Source organism: Lepidochelys olivacea, assembly GCF_965140295.1.
Source record: "Lepidochelys olivacea isolate rLepOli2 genome assembly, chromosome: 7".
In the NCBI taxonomy this organism is placed as follows: domain Eukaryota; kingdom Metazoa; phylum Chordata; order Testudines; family Cheloniidae; genus Lepidochelys; species Lepidochelys olivacea.
In genome coordinates this window covers 103071822-103087448 of record NC_140417.1, presented here as the reverse complement: position 1 = coordinate 103087448, position 15627 = coordinate 103071822, and the positions used below count along the sequence as shown (strand labels likewise).

General features: G+C 38.3%; 2 protein-coding genes across 5 annotated transcripts in view; one reads left to right on the top strand and one right to left on the bottom strand.

The window, feature by feature from the left end:
• Positions 1-15627, top strand: part of DOCK1 (dedicator of cytokinesis 1) — a 552328-nt gene that overhangs the window by 213271 nt on the left and 323430 nt on the right. The window lies entirely within an intron of this gene.
• INSYN2A (inhibitory synaptic factor 2A) overlaps positions 1-15627 on the bottom strand; it is an 81451-nt gene that overhangs the window by 44703 nt on the left and 21121 nt on the right. For all 3 annotated transcript variants that reach the window (XM_084632951.1, XM_084632950.1, XM_084632952.1), the window contains exon 2: positions 13398-14595. In XM_084632951.1, coding sequence (XP_084489077.1) covers positions 13398-14590 — 1193 coding nt within the window. In that variant the 5' untranslated portion in view covers positions 14591-14595. The remainder of the gene's footprint in view (positions 1-13397; positions 14596-15627) is intronic.

The following is a 15627-nucleotide window of genomic DNA, read 5'->3' as shown; positions in this document are numbered from 1 at the left end:
CTAATCTTCTTTTTGAGGTTTGTGTTTGTATGGAATAAATCCAGGACAACAATTTCAAGTGTATTTTTTCCCACTGTAACTATATTTTGTAGTTTACTCTAGATTAGTCAGGAATTTAAATTTTATCTTAATTTCCACATGGCATTTTTTAAAAAGGCAGCATATCTAGTGGTTAGAGACCAGAAGTGAGAATCAGGGGTCTTGAGTTTTATCCCTGACTGAAGAGTCATAGAATCCATATGTCAAGAACCATATGATGTTTAGTAAATCACTTTGTGCCTTGATTTTCCCATAAGTAAAATCAAAGAAGGTAATAAAAGTGCCAGATTATTTTAATAAATATTTAAATTGTAGATGAAGCATACTTTTTTATTGGAACATAATGTAATAACTGTATCCTGCACTAATAAATTCTGGGGCAAAGCACTTACACCACGTTACTGGAGCGTATACTCAAAGCTGTTACACTAAAATGAACTCTGTCTTTTCAGCACCTACAGTCTGTCATAAATCTCTCTCCTCCAATTTGCCACTGAACCTCATCACTACATATGCTCCCAACCAACATCTGACCCTGTAACCCATCCCCCTTACAAAGCCATTCTTTTAATATCTCTGTGTCTCCACACTGCTGCTGCTTGCCATTTAGGAATATTTGTGTTCCTTCTTCCTGTTTCCGCTTACCCCCCTACCCCCAGTAAAACCCCACCTAAATTTTAAATGATTTCTTTTGTGTGTAATATCTTGGATTACCTGAGATCACATGTTTGATACAAGCATTATGCAAATCCGCCCTTGTGGACTATTGCCTTCATAACTCCCTATAACTTATGACCCCCAGTTGAATTGTTTCTCAACTGTACAGTGATTTTTCAGCTCTCTGCATTGTGACTAATAGCCCTTCGTCAGAGTACTGGGATTTATAACCATACAGTTATTATGCAAAATAAAATCTCTCAACCAATCAGACTGTAGTGAATTTCATAACAGAGGACTAACCGCATATTTATGGGTCAGTAACTGTATAGAAAACCTTGGACCCTGGACGCCTGAGATGGTTCACTTTCAATACATTATCAATAAGTATAACATTTTTAAATGCTTATTTTCTGACAGCTGTCAAGGAAACAGGTAAACACTAAAACAAAAGTGAAATTGCCAACCATCTATATACTGTATAATAAGATAGATGTACTTTATGCTGAAACATCATTCAAATACTCCTTTTCTGTGTGTGTGATTCATACATGATCACATGTTGGCTTACAATAATAAAGTATTGTATGGTCCAATAGTCACTATGCAAAAAAAAAACCCTGGTTTCAAATCCTAAACATTAAGAGTAGAATGAAATATAGGAAGAGTAACCTGCAACATTACTAAATGTATAGCATCTGCAGTTAGGGCCAAAAATCTATGGAAGAAAAAAAACAATTAAAAAAAATAACATGCCATCGCAAAGGGTAGAACTTTTTATTAGTGTGTCCAATGTGTTCAACTTGAATACCTCTTCTCAGGTCTTAATAATTTTGTTTTCCCATTTGTGTGAACTCAATTTATGGTTGAATTTGTGAGACTTTCTGTAGTGCACGTCTGGTTCTCTGGTGACTTGTGACAGATAAAGTGGAAGGAAGAAAACTTTGAGCATCTTGGTGGAAAGCAGAAGCAGATACAGATAGGCTCTGGCACAAGGAATTATGGTGAGACTGGGATCTGGAGGTGATGGTGAACAATGGCATCTCTTCCACCAAAGCAGCTGCTGAATCATGCCATGCTGAACTATTATGGAATGCAAATTGCCTTGTTATATGTCTGTTCATTTCTAGAACCTGGCATTTTTTATGAAGAATTATTATCCTACTTTTTGTGGAAAATCACTTGCATCCAAGATATCCTTTCAGAATGCTAGGAACCAATGGACATACATATATCCAATAAAGTGCTATCAACCTAATTCATTCATGAAACAAGAGGCACTGCAGAAAACCCACCTGTAACTCTGATCCTTGACTGCCTTGATTCTCTTTCACAAGCCAAGAGTATGAGACCTATTAGATGAGACTGTTGGCAACTCTCTTGAGGAGGAAAATCTGCCATCCTAAAGTAACCCATCGTCCAACCAGCAATTAAACCACTGCTCGAGCCAACTGTTCTCTTTAACTAGCACCCAGTATGCAACCTCTTAAGTAGTTTGCTTAGAAATAGGAAGCTCAACAAGGGTTGCCTCCATCTTGCTTGAATACTGGACCTCTCCCAATCAGTTTTCAGGCTAGGACACGGAACAGAGATGGTGCTGGTGGCAATGAGAGATGATCTAGTTTTGGTTATGGACAAAGTCTGCATAGCTATATTTGTGTTGTTCGACTGCTTTTCCAGTTTTGATACAGTTGACCATAGGCATCGGCTCCTCTGCCTCTAAGGGTCTTATCTGTGGAGTCCTGCAAAGATCCATTGGGAAGCTACTAGGGGAAATTGTGCAACAATATTGATTATGCCAGCAATTTACAAATGAAGCCCAGCTCTTATATCAAACACAAATAGCACCATCTCCCGCCTATCAAAGTGCCTGACCGAGATTAGTAACTAGTTGAAGTGCAGCTAGCTCTAAAACTGAACCTTGGAAAGACAGTGTGATGCTGTGATGGATGTGGAGGAAGAGGAGGGAGAGACAGACACATCCAGTACACTAATGATTCCATACAGAGCCATCAGACTGCTCAAACTGTGCAAAGGTTTTGTGCCCAACTCCGTGTTGCTTCTGGATACTCAGATAGCCACAGCTGTCTAAGACACACTATTCCATCTGCATCATATAAGTAGACTGCATAGTGTTCCACACATTTTTGATGATTCTCTGGACCTAGATATTAAACTGCTGAAGTCAACAGTTGATTCAGAACACAGCAGCCTGTCTACTCAGCAACGCAAACCACTGACAACACATCACAACCATGCTTTCCGCTTCTTATTAGGATCTCCACTGAATATCAGGTCAAAGTAAAGGTTTTGGTCTTCATCTTCAAAGCTCTCCATGGAACTGGACTGAGTTTATATAAGAACCACTTCACCCAATGACCTCCCACAATAGTTATGGCCCACTCCAATGGTCAGCCTCAAAAGTAAGACTCATGTGGAGAACTTTTGTTGTTGGCTGACTCGTAGATCTGGAACTTTGCTCCAGAATCAGTGCTATCATGAACCCTCAGCAGTTTCAAAACAAAACTGACCTATTCAGTCTAGCCATTGCACAATAACTGCCCACACTCTTGAAGTCTATTTTTTTCTGATAATGGTGAAAGAGTTGAATGTATCTCTGTGAACTTCATAGTTTTGGGAGGTGCTCAGACACAACTGTCATGGTTATCCTATAGGATAGATTAATCTATCTCAGAACAATACCAGTTCAAATGTGGATACCTTTTAAGCTTTGTGTCTCATTTTAGCTTGTTTGGATAGATATCTGACTCTGCCCTATCTCTCTGGCTTCTACCACTGACAGTCAAAATGAATTTATTATAGGATTACTTTATTAATTTAAAGTGAAAATTGGTAATATTTACTGCCTAAATAGTATCCTTTGTAAATGATTGATTAGTAGAAAAGCTGTCCTTGCAGGTACATAATTTGGAGGGCTGTGTGAGGAATGGAGGGTCAACTTGACACATCTGGAAAAGCATCTTTGGCAACTAATATGAATGGATCTATCAGGAAGGCTAGTTAACATTTTACAGCATTACAAAGGAATGTGGGAACTTTTGAGGACTAACACCCTGGAAATGTAGTTAGTCATGAATAGCAGAGAATTCAGATCACAGTTACTTCCATACCACTATGGTCCTCCTAGCTTCAAAGTTTCTTCGTGCTGAAGGACCCTACTCTCAGACATATTTCAGAATTCCTGCTGAAGGGAAGGTAAAATATGATGAGACTTCAAATTGTCTTTAAAATCAGTCACATTAAATAGCCGCTAGAAGTACGTCAGAATCTTCTTTGAATGCCTCAAATCTTGGCTCATCTGAAAGGCCAGACAGGAAGTTTGATTCCAATTAAATGGCCATTTTTGACAGAAGATATTCTAATTGTGCTTCTATGGTATGTGTAGCCAAGCTATTAGTGAATTAGTAAAATGAGATGTGTTTTCTGGGATCCTAACATCATTTTTTGAGGAAAAAGGCTAAGTATTAAGATTCTGAAACTCACTCAGTTACTGAAATTTTTCCCACTCTTGTTTTTTTCTGCAAGTTGGCCGTTACTGAAGTTTCCTTTTTCAGCAGTTTTGTATAGCTGAACCACTTTAATGGCCTCCTTATTCTGTATTCATTCCTTTTTTTTTTCCAGCTTGATTTTTCTGTTTAGACACATGGCAGGGCAGTTATTGTATTTCTCAAACCTTAACTGTTGTAATATCTGGGTTCTCTGAAAAGGTATTATAAAGAATACTCTATGAATAGAGAAAGGTTGTCCTCCCTTTTCTCCACTTTCTAGACATTTAATCCAAGAGGAATACAATGATCACATCCAATTGCTATGAGAACACCTGCCCAAAAAATACAGAATGCACATCATGTTCTCAAAGTCACAAGACGTGGGTTCCGTTCACATCTAGTGGAAATCTGTTTCACTGCTACAGGTCCTTCAGAGAGAAAGCTCTGCCCTCTGGCTCCCCCTACATGGACAATACCTTACTTGCACTTGAAGTTAGGTGAAAAAATAGGCTGCTCATTGGAACACAGGATAACCATCTGGAGCTAGCTGTGTCCTCACAGGTCTAGTTGAGACATCTAGCCCGGTTTTGGAGATTCAGGCCAGAAGTGGGGGTGACTCTGTGATTAAAACTTGAACGGTATTGGATCTGTTGATGACCAATCTTGAGTTTAACAGCAAGACCTTCAGTTTGGGGCCCACTGATCCCTCTTGTTCAGAATTCTCAGGCGGTATTGAGGGAAGATGCCTGACCCTGGGTTTTAACCTGGGAGCAGGGGACGTTTGAACAGGTGTGTCTGTGCCAACACAACCCGTACAGGGAAGGTCATGAGGTCTGTATCCCAAGCATGTAGTGTATCCTAAGCCTTCCCAGTAACCAGTGTGAAGCACTTGTGCTCTATGACCACTAGGTTTTTATTATGGAAGAGGTGTAAAGGGTAACGGGTGGTAGCTATGCTGTGACCTAGCACCTACCAAGAGGCACCTATATGAACGTTTAATGTTCTCATAGGGCCTAGAGGTGATAGCTTGAGGGCCACTGAAGACACTGTGAAGCTGGAATGAGGAAAACAGGATCACACAGAGAAGAGAAAGTAGTGGACCTTCTCTCTCCTTTCCTATTCCCACAAAAAGTATTAGCTACAGAAGTGCTACAGGGGAGTAAAGCTATGGAAGTGTCACATGTAAGAATATGACCCCATGCAAGAAGGCATGCAGTGTTTGTCCCAATATTACTACCGCTTCAAGGAATGGGAGAAGCCATCTGACAATTCAGACACTGACAATTTTCAAAATCGGAGTTCAATTTCAGATATTGGATGTTCCCAAAAGAGGGGTGTTTGTGTGGAGGGTAAGAGGAATAAAGTTGGAGATGCTGGGTTTTTTTGAGAGAGAATCTAGAAAATTAAAACACAACTGCTGCTGCTACTAGAATAGCTGTGTCAAGAAGACGTGAGAAATGTTTGATGGGCAGATGTGGTGGTGACAGTGAAAAGGGGCAGTGTAAGTGAAAAAAACATTCAAGGAAGTGGCAGGCCACTCTGAGCAAGCCTCAACAGTGCACTAACTTGTGTGGAATGATGTGCTTTGACCAGGAAGACACATCCAAGGACCTTTGCTGTCTTTGCTTCAGAAGGGTGAGCCACCACAGTTTCCAAACCACCTTAATACGTCTCCACTCAGGAGTAATCTATAAACAATGCATCCACTGTGATATGGCAGTACTAGTTTGAAAATTTAGGAGACAGTCTCAGTAAGTCACTAATTTCATCAGCAAACAAACCAAAATGTAGAGACTACAGAGCAGAAAGCGAAGTTCAGTCACTATCTTCTTGTCTTCCAAAGGACTGTTGCTACAGAAGTTAAAATTTAAATACATTCAGCGTATAATGTAATTATGTGATCTCTCTGTTTCTAGTTATCATAAAAATCTGTTGGTATTGCAGAAAACTGCAAATGTGCAGCTGCCTTCTATTCTTGAGCTTCTCCGTCCACCACATTGCCTTCCTCCCTGGCCTAAGTCTCACCCACAGTAATTTTATTGAACTTCCCATTCCTGTTTCTGTGCTATGACTTCCCTTAAAAGAGAAGAGCAGGCGGCAGGCAGAAGCAGCTCCTTCCAGAATGAGAACAGGCCACTGTGAGCACCCGATTCCCCCTAGAACTTCTTTCATAGAATGTATTTATATGGGCTCTTTGATCTTTGCTTTTCCATTTGTGTGTAAGGAGGAAACACTTTGCTTCTAAGTTGTTTAGCTTTTGTGGTTCTTAGGAACTTCCCAAGCGTGGAGACTGTGACTCTCTTGGAGGAATTGCGAGAGTAGGGGCAACCAGCATCAATAGTAGCTGCAGTATTTGTGAGGACAGGAAGAGGCTGCTACTACAAATAGCTTAGAACTGTATGGGACATGCCTCTTGCCCCCTGTCTGTCTCCCACACACATGCTCTCTCTATACTGCCTTCCAGTCAGACACGAAAATACTATTCCAAACAATAGCAGTAACGAATATGGGTACCCATATTCATTTGAATTAAGTGTGAATCCTGAATTTTAAACTTTAAGACTCAGTTAGCTCTACGAGCTCCAGACAGCCGAAGTTAGCCTAGGAGCTGCTTCAGATCTTTTCAGTGCAAATAACAGTTATATAGTCTCACTATGGTGCATTTTAAGTTTATTGAAAAATACTCTGAAAAGGGCAACACATTTTCAAATGTTAAGTGACTTAAGAACATAAGATTGGCCCTACTGAGTCAGAACCAATGGTCCACCAAGTCCAGTATCCTGGCTTCAACAGTGGCTGATGCCAGATGTTTCAGAGGGAATGAACACAACAGGTCAATTTGAGTGATTCATCCCCTGTCATCCAGTCCCAGCCTGTAAGTCAATGGGACTTAAGGTCTTAAGTCGCTTAGAATCTTCTGAAAATTTTACCTTGATGGATTTTTAATTGACATTGTCATATAATCCCATACAGCTCTGCCACATAAATCAGATCCTTTCTACAGAATTTCAATGTACTTTGCTATATAGTACAAAGGGCTTAGCTTATAGCCATTAGTCATACTTCAAAGTTTCAAAGGACAGGCCACGGATGTTCTACAATTTAACAGATCACTTAAGTATGTTGCAATCCTCCTAATGCTCAAGCAGTGCATATTCAACATAAATTCCATGTACAGTACTGTAGTTAACCAATTTTTAAGACAGTGGTTCAAATTCTGCTTTCAGTGGCTCCTGTGTAACCTCACTGGCATAACTAAGGTTGCACAGATGAAACAGAGAATTTGGCTCAAAAAACGTGTATCCATTGCATTTAAATGAGAAATACCTGACTACATGATTATGACAGCTCACTGGAAGGTATTCCAAATATCTGCCCTCAATTGCCAGCAGGGAATTGGTGGTTTGTTGGTTTTTGAATCTGCATCTTGTGTCTTTAGTTTTGATAAAGATTACACAATATCTAATACATACTCAGCTTTAACTTACCCTGTAAGTCTAAACCTAAGTTTTAGCTCACTGTATCTCCATCACCATTTCCCATAATCTAAATAAATAATACTGTAAATGGCTTTTTTCCACAATCGTATACCAGTTTTTTTCCACGTCACTTTTGTAGCAGTTTGCTATGCTACAAAGAAAGTTAGACTTTTCTCTGTTGAAATGAATAGCTAACCAAATAGTAAATAGTGATTATATAATAGATACTTTACATATGTCACTTGTGCAATTTAAGCTTTTATTTTCTATAGACTGCCTAAAATGTCCACACACAAAAAGCCCTACAAAGCTGTGTTTATTTTTTAAACAATTCCCTCTTTGATCACAGGTTAGACATACAAAATTTTGGCTTCCCCTAGAAAATCCTACAAAACATTCAGACATTTAATATGTCAAAACTTTCTTTAATTTTTTTTAGAAAAATAAAACCTCAGACTTTCAGTATGGCTCGTAGTGTTTCTTTATGACCTAATTTTAATGTTCTGTTAAAAGCATACAGGGATCTGAACCCAGTCCAGAGGCAAAAGAGACATCAGATTTTATTTCTCTAAATGTCAGGACTGGGGGAGGAACTGTGACCAATGTATGATTTCTGCATGTAAACCAGAAAGAGCCAAACAGAGCCCTCTACTTGCTGTCAAGTATTACAGCTTCTCTCTTTGCAGCACTTGTTCAGAATGCATCTTCAGTGTAGTCGAGTATTACTGCGTGTTATTAGTGTATGAACAAATATGAGTAGAGAGAATGTAGAAATGACAGTCTTAAAAAGTAAACGGGGATGCATGTCACCCAGAGCGTGATGCCACTAGCACTGGAGATGTTGAAATAGCTGTTGCTGGCACAGATATATTTAGCGATGAGTGGTACATAATAGCAGTTCAAGACCTATAAAATATTAGTGAAAATTACTGCACTGAGCACTAATTCCACGGCACTACCACAGTACTTAAGACCCCCTGACTTTCTTGAATGGAGGAAAGTCTGATTAAATGTTAAAACTTTTTATTCTACCAAATATTAAGCTGTTTGTGCTTATCTTCTAATGATAAATTATTTTTGTAAGCTATATTTACTTCAGAAGTATATGTACATTATTCAAGAAGTGAAAAAGTATGAAGTGGTAGAAATGCTGAGTATCGTTGATATTTTGGCAGAAGAGATGGTTGAGCCTGCTATGATAGGCATGGAACTAGAGGAATATTTTTTGTTTTCATAAAACCATGTGACCAAGGACAGAGTCAGTTCAGAACAAGATATTGAATAAAAGTGAGTATTCTAGCATTGTAAAAAAGGACTGATGGACTGTCTGAACAACTTTGTGCATTTCTGGTCACTGTAGAAAAAAAAGTTGCAGAAATGAACAAGTTATGGAAGAAAATTCCTAGAACAATGCAAGGTTTATTTATTCATGAGTTGTGTATTTTGGGGAAAAGTATGATTAAGATACAATTGGTCTTCATGAGGTAGACATTTTCTAAGGGATCAGAATGCTCTTCTAGCTAGTCTTATGGAATCTAATCAATGAAGCATGGATTTACTCTATGCATAGGGTCAGGTTCTTTTTTGTGTTTTGATCTCTTTGTGTTGCTCAGTTGATGCAAGCAGTCTGGCAAGCAGATAGATCTGGCATTCTGAGAATTCCCTTGGCAATGGGGTAAACTAGGCTGGCATAGAGATGGTGTATCCAGCTCCTGCACAACACTCCCCATTTCTAAGTAGGTAGAGATTATGACTCTAAGAACCACTTAGTGCTAATTGGCAGAGGGTTCACTGTTCTATAACAGTAGCCCCAACTGGCCTTATAAACTCATGACACCCAACACATTGCTGACATAGTATTTATCTATAAGGAATGTCATGTGGGATTTTAAATGAATCCAGGACCATACTGATCTTCCTAATTGTTGTGTGATGTATGTACAGATGTTATTTAAGAAGTTGTGTATATGTACTAAATAGATATCTAAATCAAGGCAGGGTTGACAAACAGGCTCTGAGTCAGACAAAGGAAGTTGTCTCAGTATTGGCTATGTAAATTAAGCATTGTAAGTCAACACAATGAAAGCTACATCTGCATACGGAGTATATGGGGTTGGGAGAACATTGGAGACTAAGGGCTTGTCTCCACTTACCGGTGGATCGTGCTGTGGTGATCGAGCCACTGGGGGTTGATTTTAGCGGGTCTAGTGAAGACCCGCTAAATCGACCGCAGATCGCTCTACTGTCAACTCCGTTATTCCATTGGAATGAGAAGAGTAAGGGGAGTCGATGGGAGAGCATCTCCCATCAACATAGCGTAGTGTGGAGCTCACGGTAAGTAAATCTAAGCTGTGTCGACTTGAGTTATGCTACTAATGTAATTCAAATTGTGTAGCTTAGATTGACTTTCCTCCATAGCATAGACCTGCCCTAAATCACCGGGGGGTTATTCCGACTCTGGAGGCAAAACAATGAACTTTGGGAATATAAGAGGGAGCAGCAAAATGGACAGCACTTTTTACACTCATGAAAAGTGGATGCTGGGAGATTGCTTTAGGTGAGAGTCTGTTAAAGTTAAGTTTAGACTCTTAGGAAGCGTGTTCAACTTGTTTTATATGTGACCATTGATGTTTCCATTATCCTTACTCAGTTTCTCTTAAATACTTATCTCTAGTACTAAACTTATGATTCTTTTCATGATAACTATATCTCAGGGCTGTGATGTTATAAAGGAGCTGATCCTGAGATGTTTTAGTCAGGCTGTGTGTATGTTCCTTTGGGGACAGCGAACCTGGTAACTTCTGAGAGTGTCCAGTGATAGCAACTGAATACTACAGGGGATACTTTCAGAGAGGCTCTGGGGTTAGCGTATACTTATGTTTACCTGCGAGGCAGCGTAAGCGCTGGCGGAGCCCTGACGAGATTGGTTGGGTGGCTAACAGACGAGTGGTGTCAGGTTGCTGACTAGAGTGACCAGATGTACTGATTTTATAGGGACAGTCCCAATATTTGGGGATTTGTCTTACATAGGTACCTATTACCCCCAATCCTGTCCCAATTTTTCACACTTGCTATCTACATCCAGAGTTGACATCCAGGTAAGCACAAGCAAGTCTCTCTCTTGCTGAGGCAGTGGGGTAACAAGGTGACTCACAGTCCTGGGTACCCTGAGAAACCGTCACAGGGATATGTCAAGAGTGTGCCTGGTGCACAAGGACTATTGCCAGCTGGTGTAAGTTAGAGCAGCCCTACACTCCATCTTGCCATCCTAATAAAGATTACACTACATGTTACAATAAAGATTTTACATTCTCTGATCTGTATCCAATTATTTTTCATATTGTAAGGGATCTGTCTTATGACTCCTTGATATATCATTATAATAGCATGTCTGTAGTAAGCAATATAAACACAATAGGTCTTTTTCAAAATTAAACTCTTCAACTATTATAAACAATGACAAACATCATTAGAGAACAGTCCACATGTTGGATTAAGTATCCCGATCTTTAAAAATTGAGGCCATTTTGTAAATTCAGATTAATACAAAAATATTAACTATTGATCAACAAAAAAGATTGAATTCAGACTGACAAGCTGTGTGCTATCTTATATCCATATGTAATGGCCAGCATACAAGTATATACCAAGGGGGTTTAGAATGTAAATGCTAATGGCACGTCAACAATAGTCAGTGTTGAATAGTTGACTCGTCCAGAAATATTACATTTTTCCTTGCCTGCAAGTGCATATTGTTTGAACTTGTTGCAGTTCACCTATTTTAAACAATCTGAGCACAGATGAGGGGTGTTGAAAGTAGTGGGGGAGGGCAGGAAATAATCCCAGTACAAAATGGAGTTCTAATACCTCTTATCTTGGTGATCAGAGTGAGAAAAGGGCTTGCTTTCTGATCAGTTTGCAAGATATGGGGATGTTGTAGATGTATTTGTTCTAGGATACAAGAGAAACAAGGTGGGTGAGATAATACATTGTATTGGACCAACTTCAGTTGTTGAAAGAGACAAGCTTTTGAGCTACACAGAGCTCTGTGTATCTCGAAAGCTTGTCTCTTTTACCAAGAGAAGTTGGTTGAACAAAATATATTACCTCATCCATCTTGTGTCTTTCAGTGCTAATATCGTTAGGTTTGGGTATTATTTTGAAGGTAGACGTTTACTGTTATAAATTAGGGGAAATACAGGACAAGGGCTTTGTCATGTTGAAAAACTTTATAGAGGATCATTCACTGATTAAGGTAGGAGTTGTGGTTTTGGGAAAGTGATTCATCAGTGCTATAGGACTGGGTGCATTGAACGGACCCATCTATGTGAGGAGAAATACGGGGCAGAATTGATGGTGGTGGTGAGTTGCCCTTTTTATTTAAAGAGTGTCTTTGAGTTCATTATTTTGGTTATTGCTTGAGAGAGTAGATCCTTAGTCTGAAAGGCCAAATACTATCAGTCTATCCTGAACATACTATAACCATCTGTAAGCAAATTAAAACAAAGGTTATGTGTTCAGAAAACTGGTTGACATTTAAATTATTTATAAGCATTATATTTAGAGATTTAAGGATTGACAAAACATTCTCTAGTGCCTTAATAATCAACAAATTAAAGTGTAAGTCTTCAGTCTACTGTTTTGGTGACTAATACAATCTACTCCAAACACGATGAAAAGGTCTAATGTTTCTTTGAGAGGGAAAAACTGAGTGTGTGTGTGTGTTGTTAAATTTAAAACCTTGTATAGTATAGAAGGGTTTAAAAATGTGTGAGTAACTGTTAGAAAAGGGTTTCTTCTGAAATGCAGCCATTGAGTAAAAACTAACAAATGACGACAATGAATCCTTATAGTATTAAATGAAGATAATGTACATGGGACACCAAAAGCACCCAAGGGTTGCAATTATCAGATACAGACTAATTTATCTGTATCTGGTTAAATAACTATCACTTGCACTCATGCAAAAGTAATACTACTTGTAGAAAATGTGTAAGCTTATGGAAGAAAAGAAATAATTACAAAATAATTTTTCCTTTGGCTGTGATGAAAGATTTTGCATATTTTGGACAGTATCAGCATTGTGTAGAAGACTTGCTATTCAAATTTTTCCTTTATATTAAATATCTGAAGTAATACAAATAAGGTTAAAAACTCTGAAGTTTAAAGAATAAAACAATCAAGATTCTCATGCAGTTAATGAGATTGTTCAGAGTTGTATTAATATCCCTTAATCTTAAAAGATAAATCTATTACAGAATGAGGCTTTTCTTCTAATTTTTAGTGCCATACAGAGAATTATTGTTCATACAAATTGTTGATATAAAAAGCATACTGAATAATGCATATTCTGAAAGGTAGTTTGTTATGTGCATATTAGAAAAAGTGAAATAGCTTCATTGTCATTTCAGGCACTAATCCTCAGACTAATAGATTCAATTCCTTCACAAAAATACATATAGCGAGAAAGATGAATCAACTAAATATTCAACTTAAGGAATATAAATAAATAAGACCCATTTTTAAAGGCGTCTATGTAGTTAACCTAGGACATATTTCTAAAGCAAAAACATTTAGTACGTATGAAAGATATGACACTAGTTCAGTACTGGAATTCACTTAAGATTTATGCTTCTTGTGTAGATTAAATTAGCAAATTTAAATGACAGTACATATTAAGAAAGCTTTTAAAAACAGTTTGGTTTATACTTACCCTTCTCTATGAGCTTCTCCTTTTTCTAACTCCTGAATGACACCCAAGAGCACTTTTATGGTTTCCTGGCTTGAGCTGATCAAATTCTCCATCATCTGAAGCTGTGCTTTCAAGTCTACCACGTCTGTGTGAGGCACAATTTGTTGGCATTCTTCACTCACAGCAACTGCTGTCTGACAAGGCTGGTCTTCTTCCATAGGTGAAACATTTATCTGAAGGGTCTGTTCGTTACATTCGGCTGATTGGCACTGTGCCTGTGTTGAGCAGGCCTGAGCGTTTACTGACTGGGATTGCAGACCATTAAGATGCACAGTTCTCTTTCTTTCCTCATCTGTTGCTGGGCATAGTGACCATTCAGTCTCTGCTGCAGAGTTTTGCGGGTCAGGCTGTGTGGCATGTGAACTGGATGCAGGTAAATAAATTGTACCTACTTCCGTCTTAAACACTTTCCCATGTGCTGATTGATTAGATTCTTCATTATCCGGTGGCACTGTATCATGTTTTGCATTATCATGCAGCTGGTAATCAGGCTCTTGTGAAGTAGAGTCTGCTGAGTTTTGAAGAGAAGGAGGTTCTTTAGTACAGCTGTGCAAATCAGTGCTTTTACATGCCTCTGAACAGTTGTCACTAGAAGGCTGATCTACCGCATTCATGCGTTCATTAATATGGGAAATAAACTCTGCTGTCTTTAGGTCACTGACCTTGCTACAATGAGCAGCCTCCCCTGAGTTTTTACTATCTTCATCCTTAATATCTATTAAAAATCCATTGTTTTGACTCTTAAAGGTGTCAACAGCTGAGACGCTTTTAATAATATTCCCTTTTTTGCGGTCCAAAGGGAATGTCTGGTAACACTTTTTAAGATCTGGTGAGGTCTGAACTCCTGTGCTCTTAGTAACATTAGGTATTGACCTTCGTGCAGGCACTGTCATATATTTACGATAAGCTGCTTTATAAGAGATGGGCTTTGTTTCTCTTGTGTCTGCATGCTGTACTGAAGATAGTTGTTTGTCCCTTTGTTCATTCTGGGCCTCGCAGATATCTTTAAATCTCACCTGAAGGGCTTTGTTTCTTTTCTTAATCTGTCGGTTGGGATCCAATGCATATTTAATCTCCAAAGCAAGTGAAGCGGCTGGCTCAACTTCACTTTCAGAGGTTGTGAGTAAGCATTTGCTGGGTTCCTTACTCACCATGATGCCTGTATTTAAAAACAGTTTAAGAAGTCTTTTATTAAAACAGAAATGTTTCCTTAATTCAAATATTATAAACTTCTAGAAAATATCCTGTATTTTTAAGTTGTCCCCTTTTATGTTTGTGAAAAACAGTATGTGTGGGGAAAACTAGATCCTCATGGTCGCTTGCGAAGTTTTACTTCCTTTGTTCTATACCTTACTGCTTTTAGGATAATTATGTATTTCTCTATAATAAATGTTTTATTTTCATCAGCATTTCACACAATCCAAAAGTTGAAAACACTTACGGGCAGGGTGACTGTCAATGAACAGCGCTAGGTTTCTGTGAAAGACACTTCTTTCTTGCAAAAGACCTGAAATTTTAAAGTTCTAAGAATACTATGTAGTCCTCCCATTATTATAATTGAGTTCAGTTTTGGCTCTACTAATTTTTTGAACATTGCATAATTAATTTCTGATTAGACTTAAAGAACAATTGTCTTTAGATCCCTGGCTATAAAATCCAGCTTTTGTAGTTCAAGGGTAGAAGTGTATTTATGTATCTAAGATCAGAACATTTGAAAGGATTAGTAATTGTGCAGTGGGTATAGAGCTTAATAGGTTTTGTTTGTATGTTAGATCATATGGGCAGATTAAATATTTGGAACATGTTGCTCTGCTTGAGAAGACATCCAGATTTTTAAAACATATTGATAGTTTTTTTTCAAGCAAGTACAATGATTATGGTGAAGGGCATTCTTGTTATTACTTCTATGTTAATGGATTCATCTGAACTTTTTTAGTCTTAAAGACAGAAAACCAGTTATCACCATTTAAAAAAAAATCTTTTCTTTAGTAACTTTTTTGTTCAGTAAGCCTGTTATTGTTTACAGTATCCGACAGTTAAAACCGAAAAATTCTGTCTTAAAGAAATAGTAAAATATGGAGCTCTGTTTTTTGAGCATTCAGTTTTCATCCTATGCTCAATTATTAAGTCTAGCTAAGATACAAGGGGCTGATTATTTCACACTAGGAATGCCATTGGGGAATACCTGGAT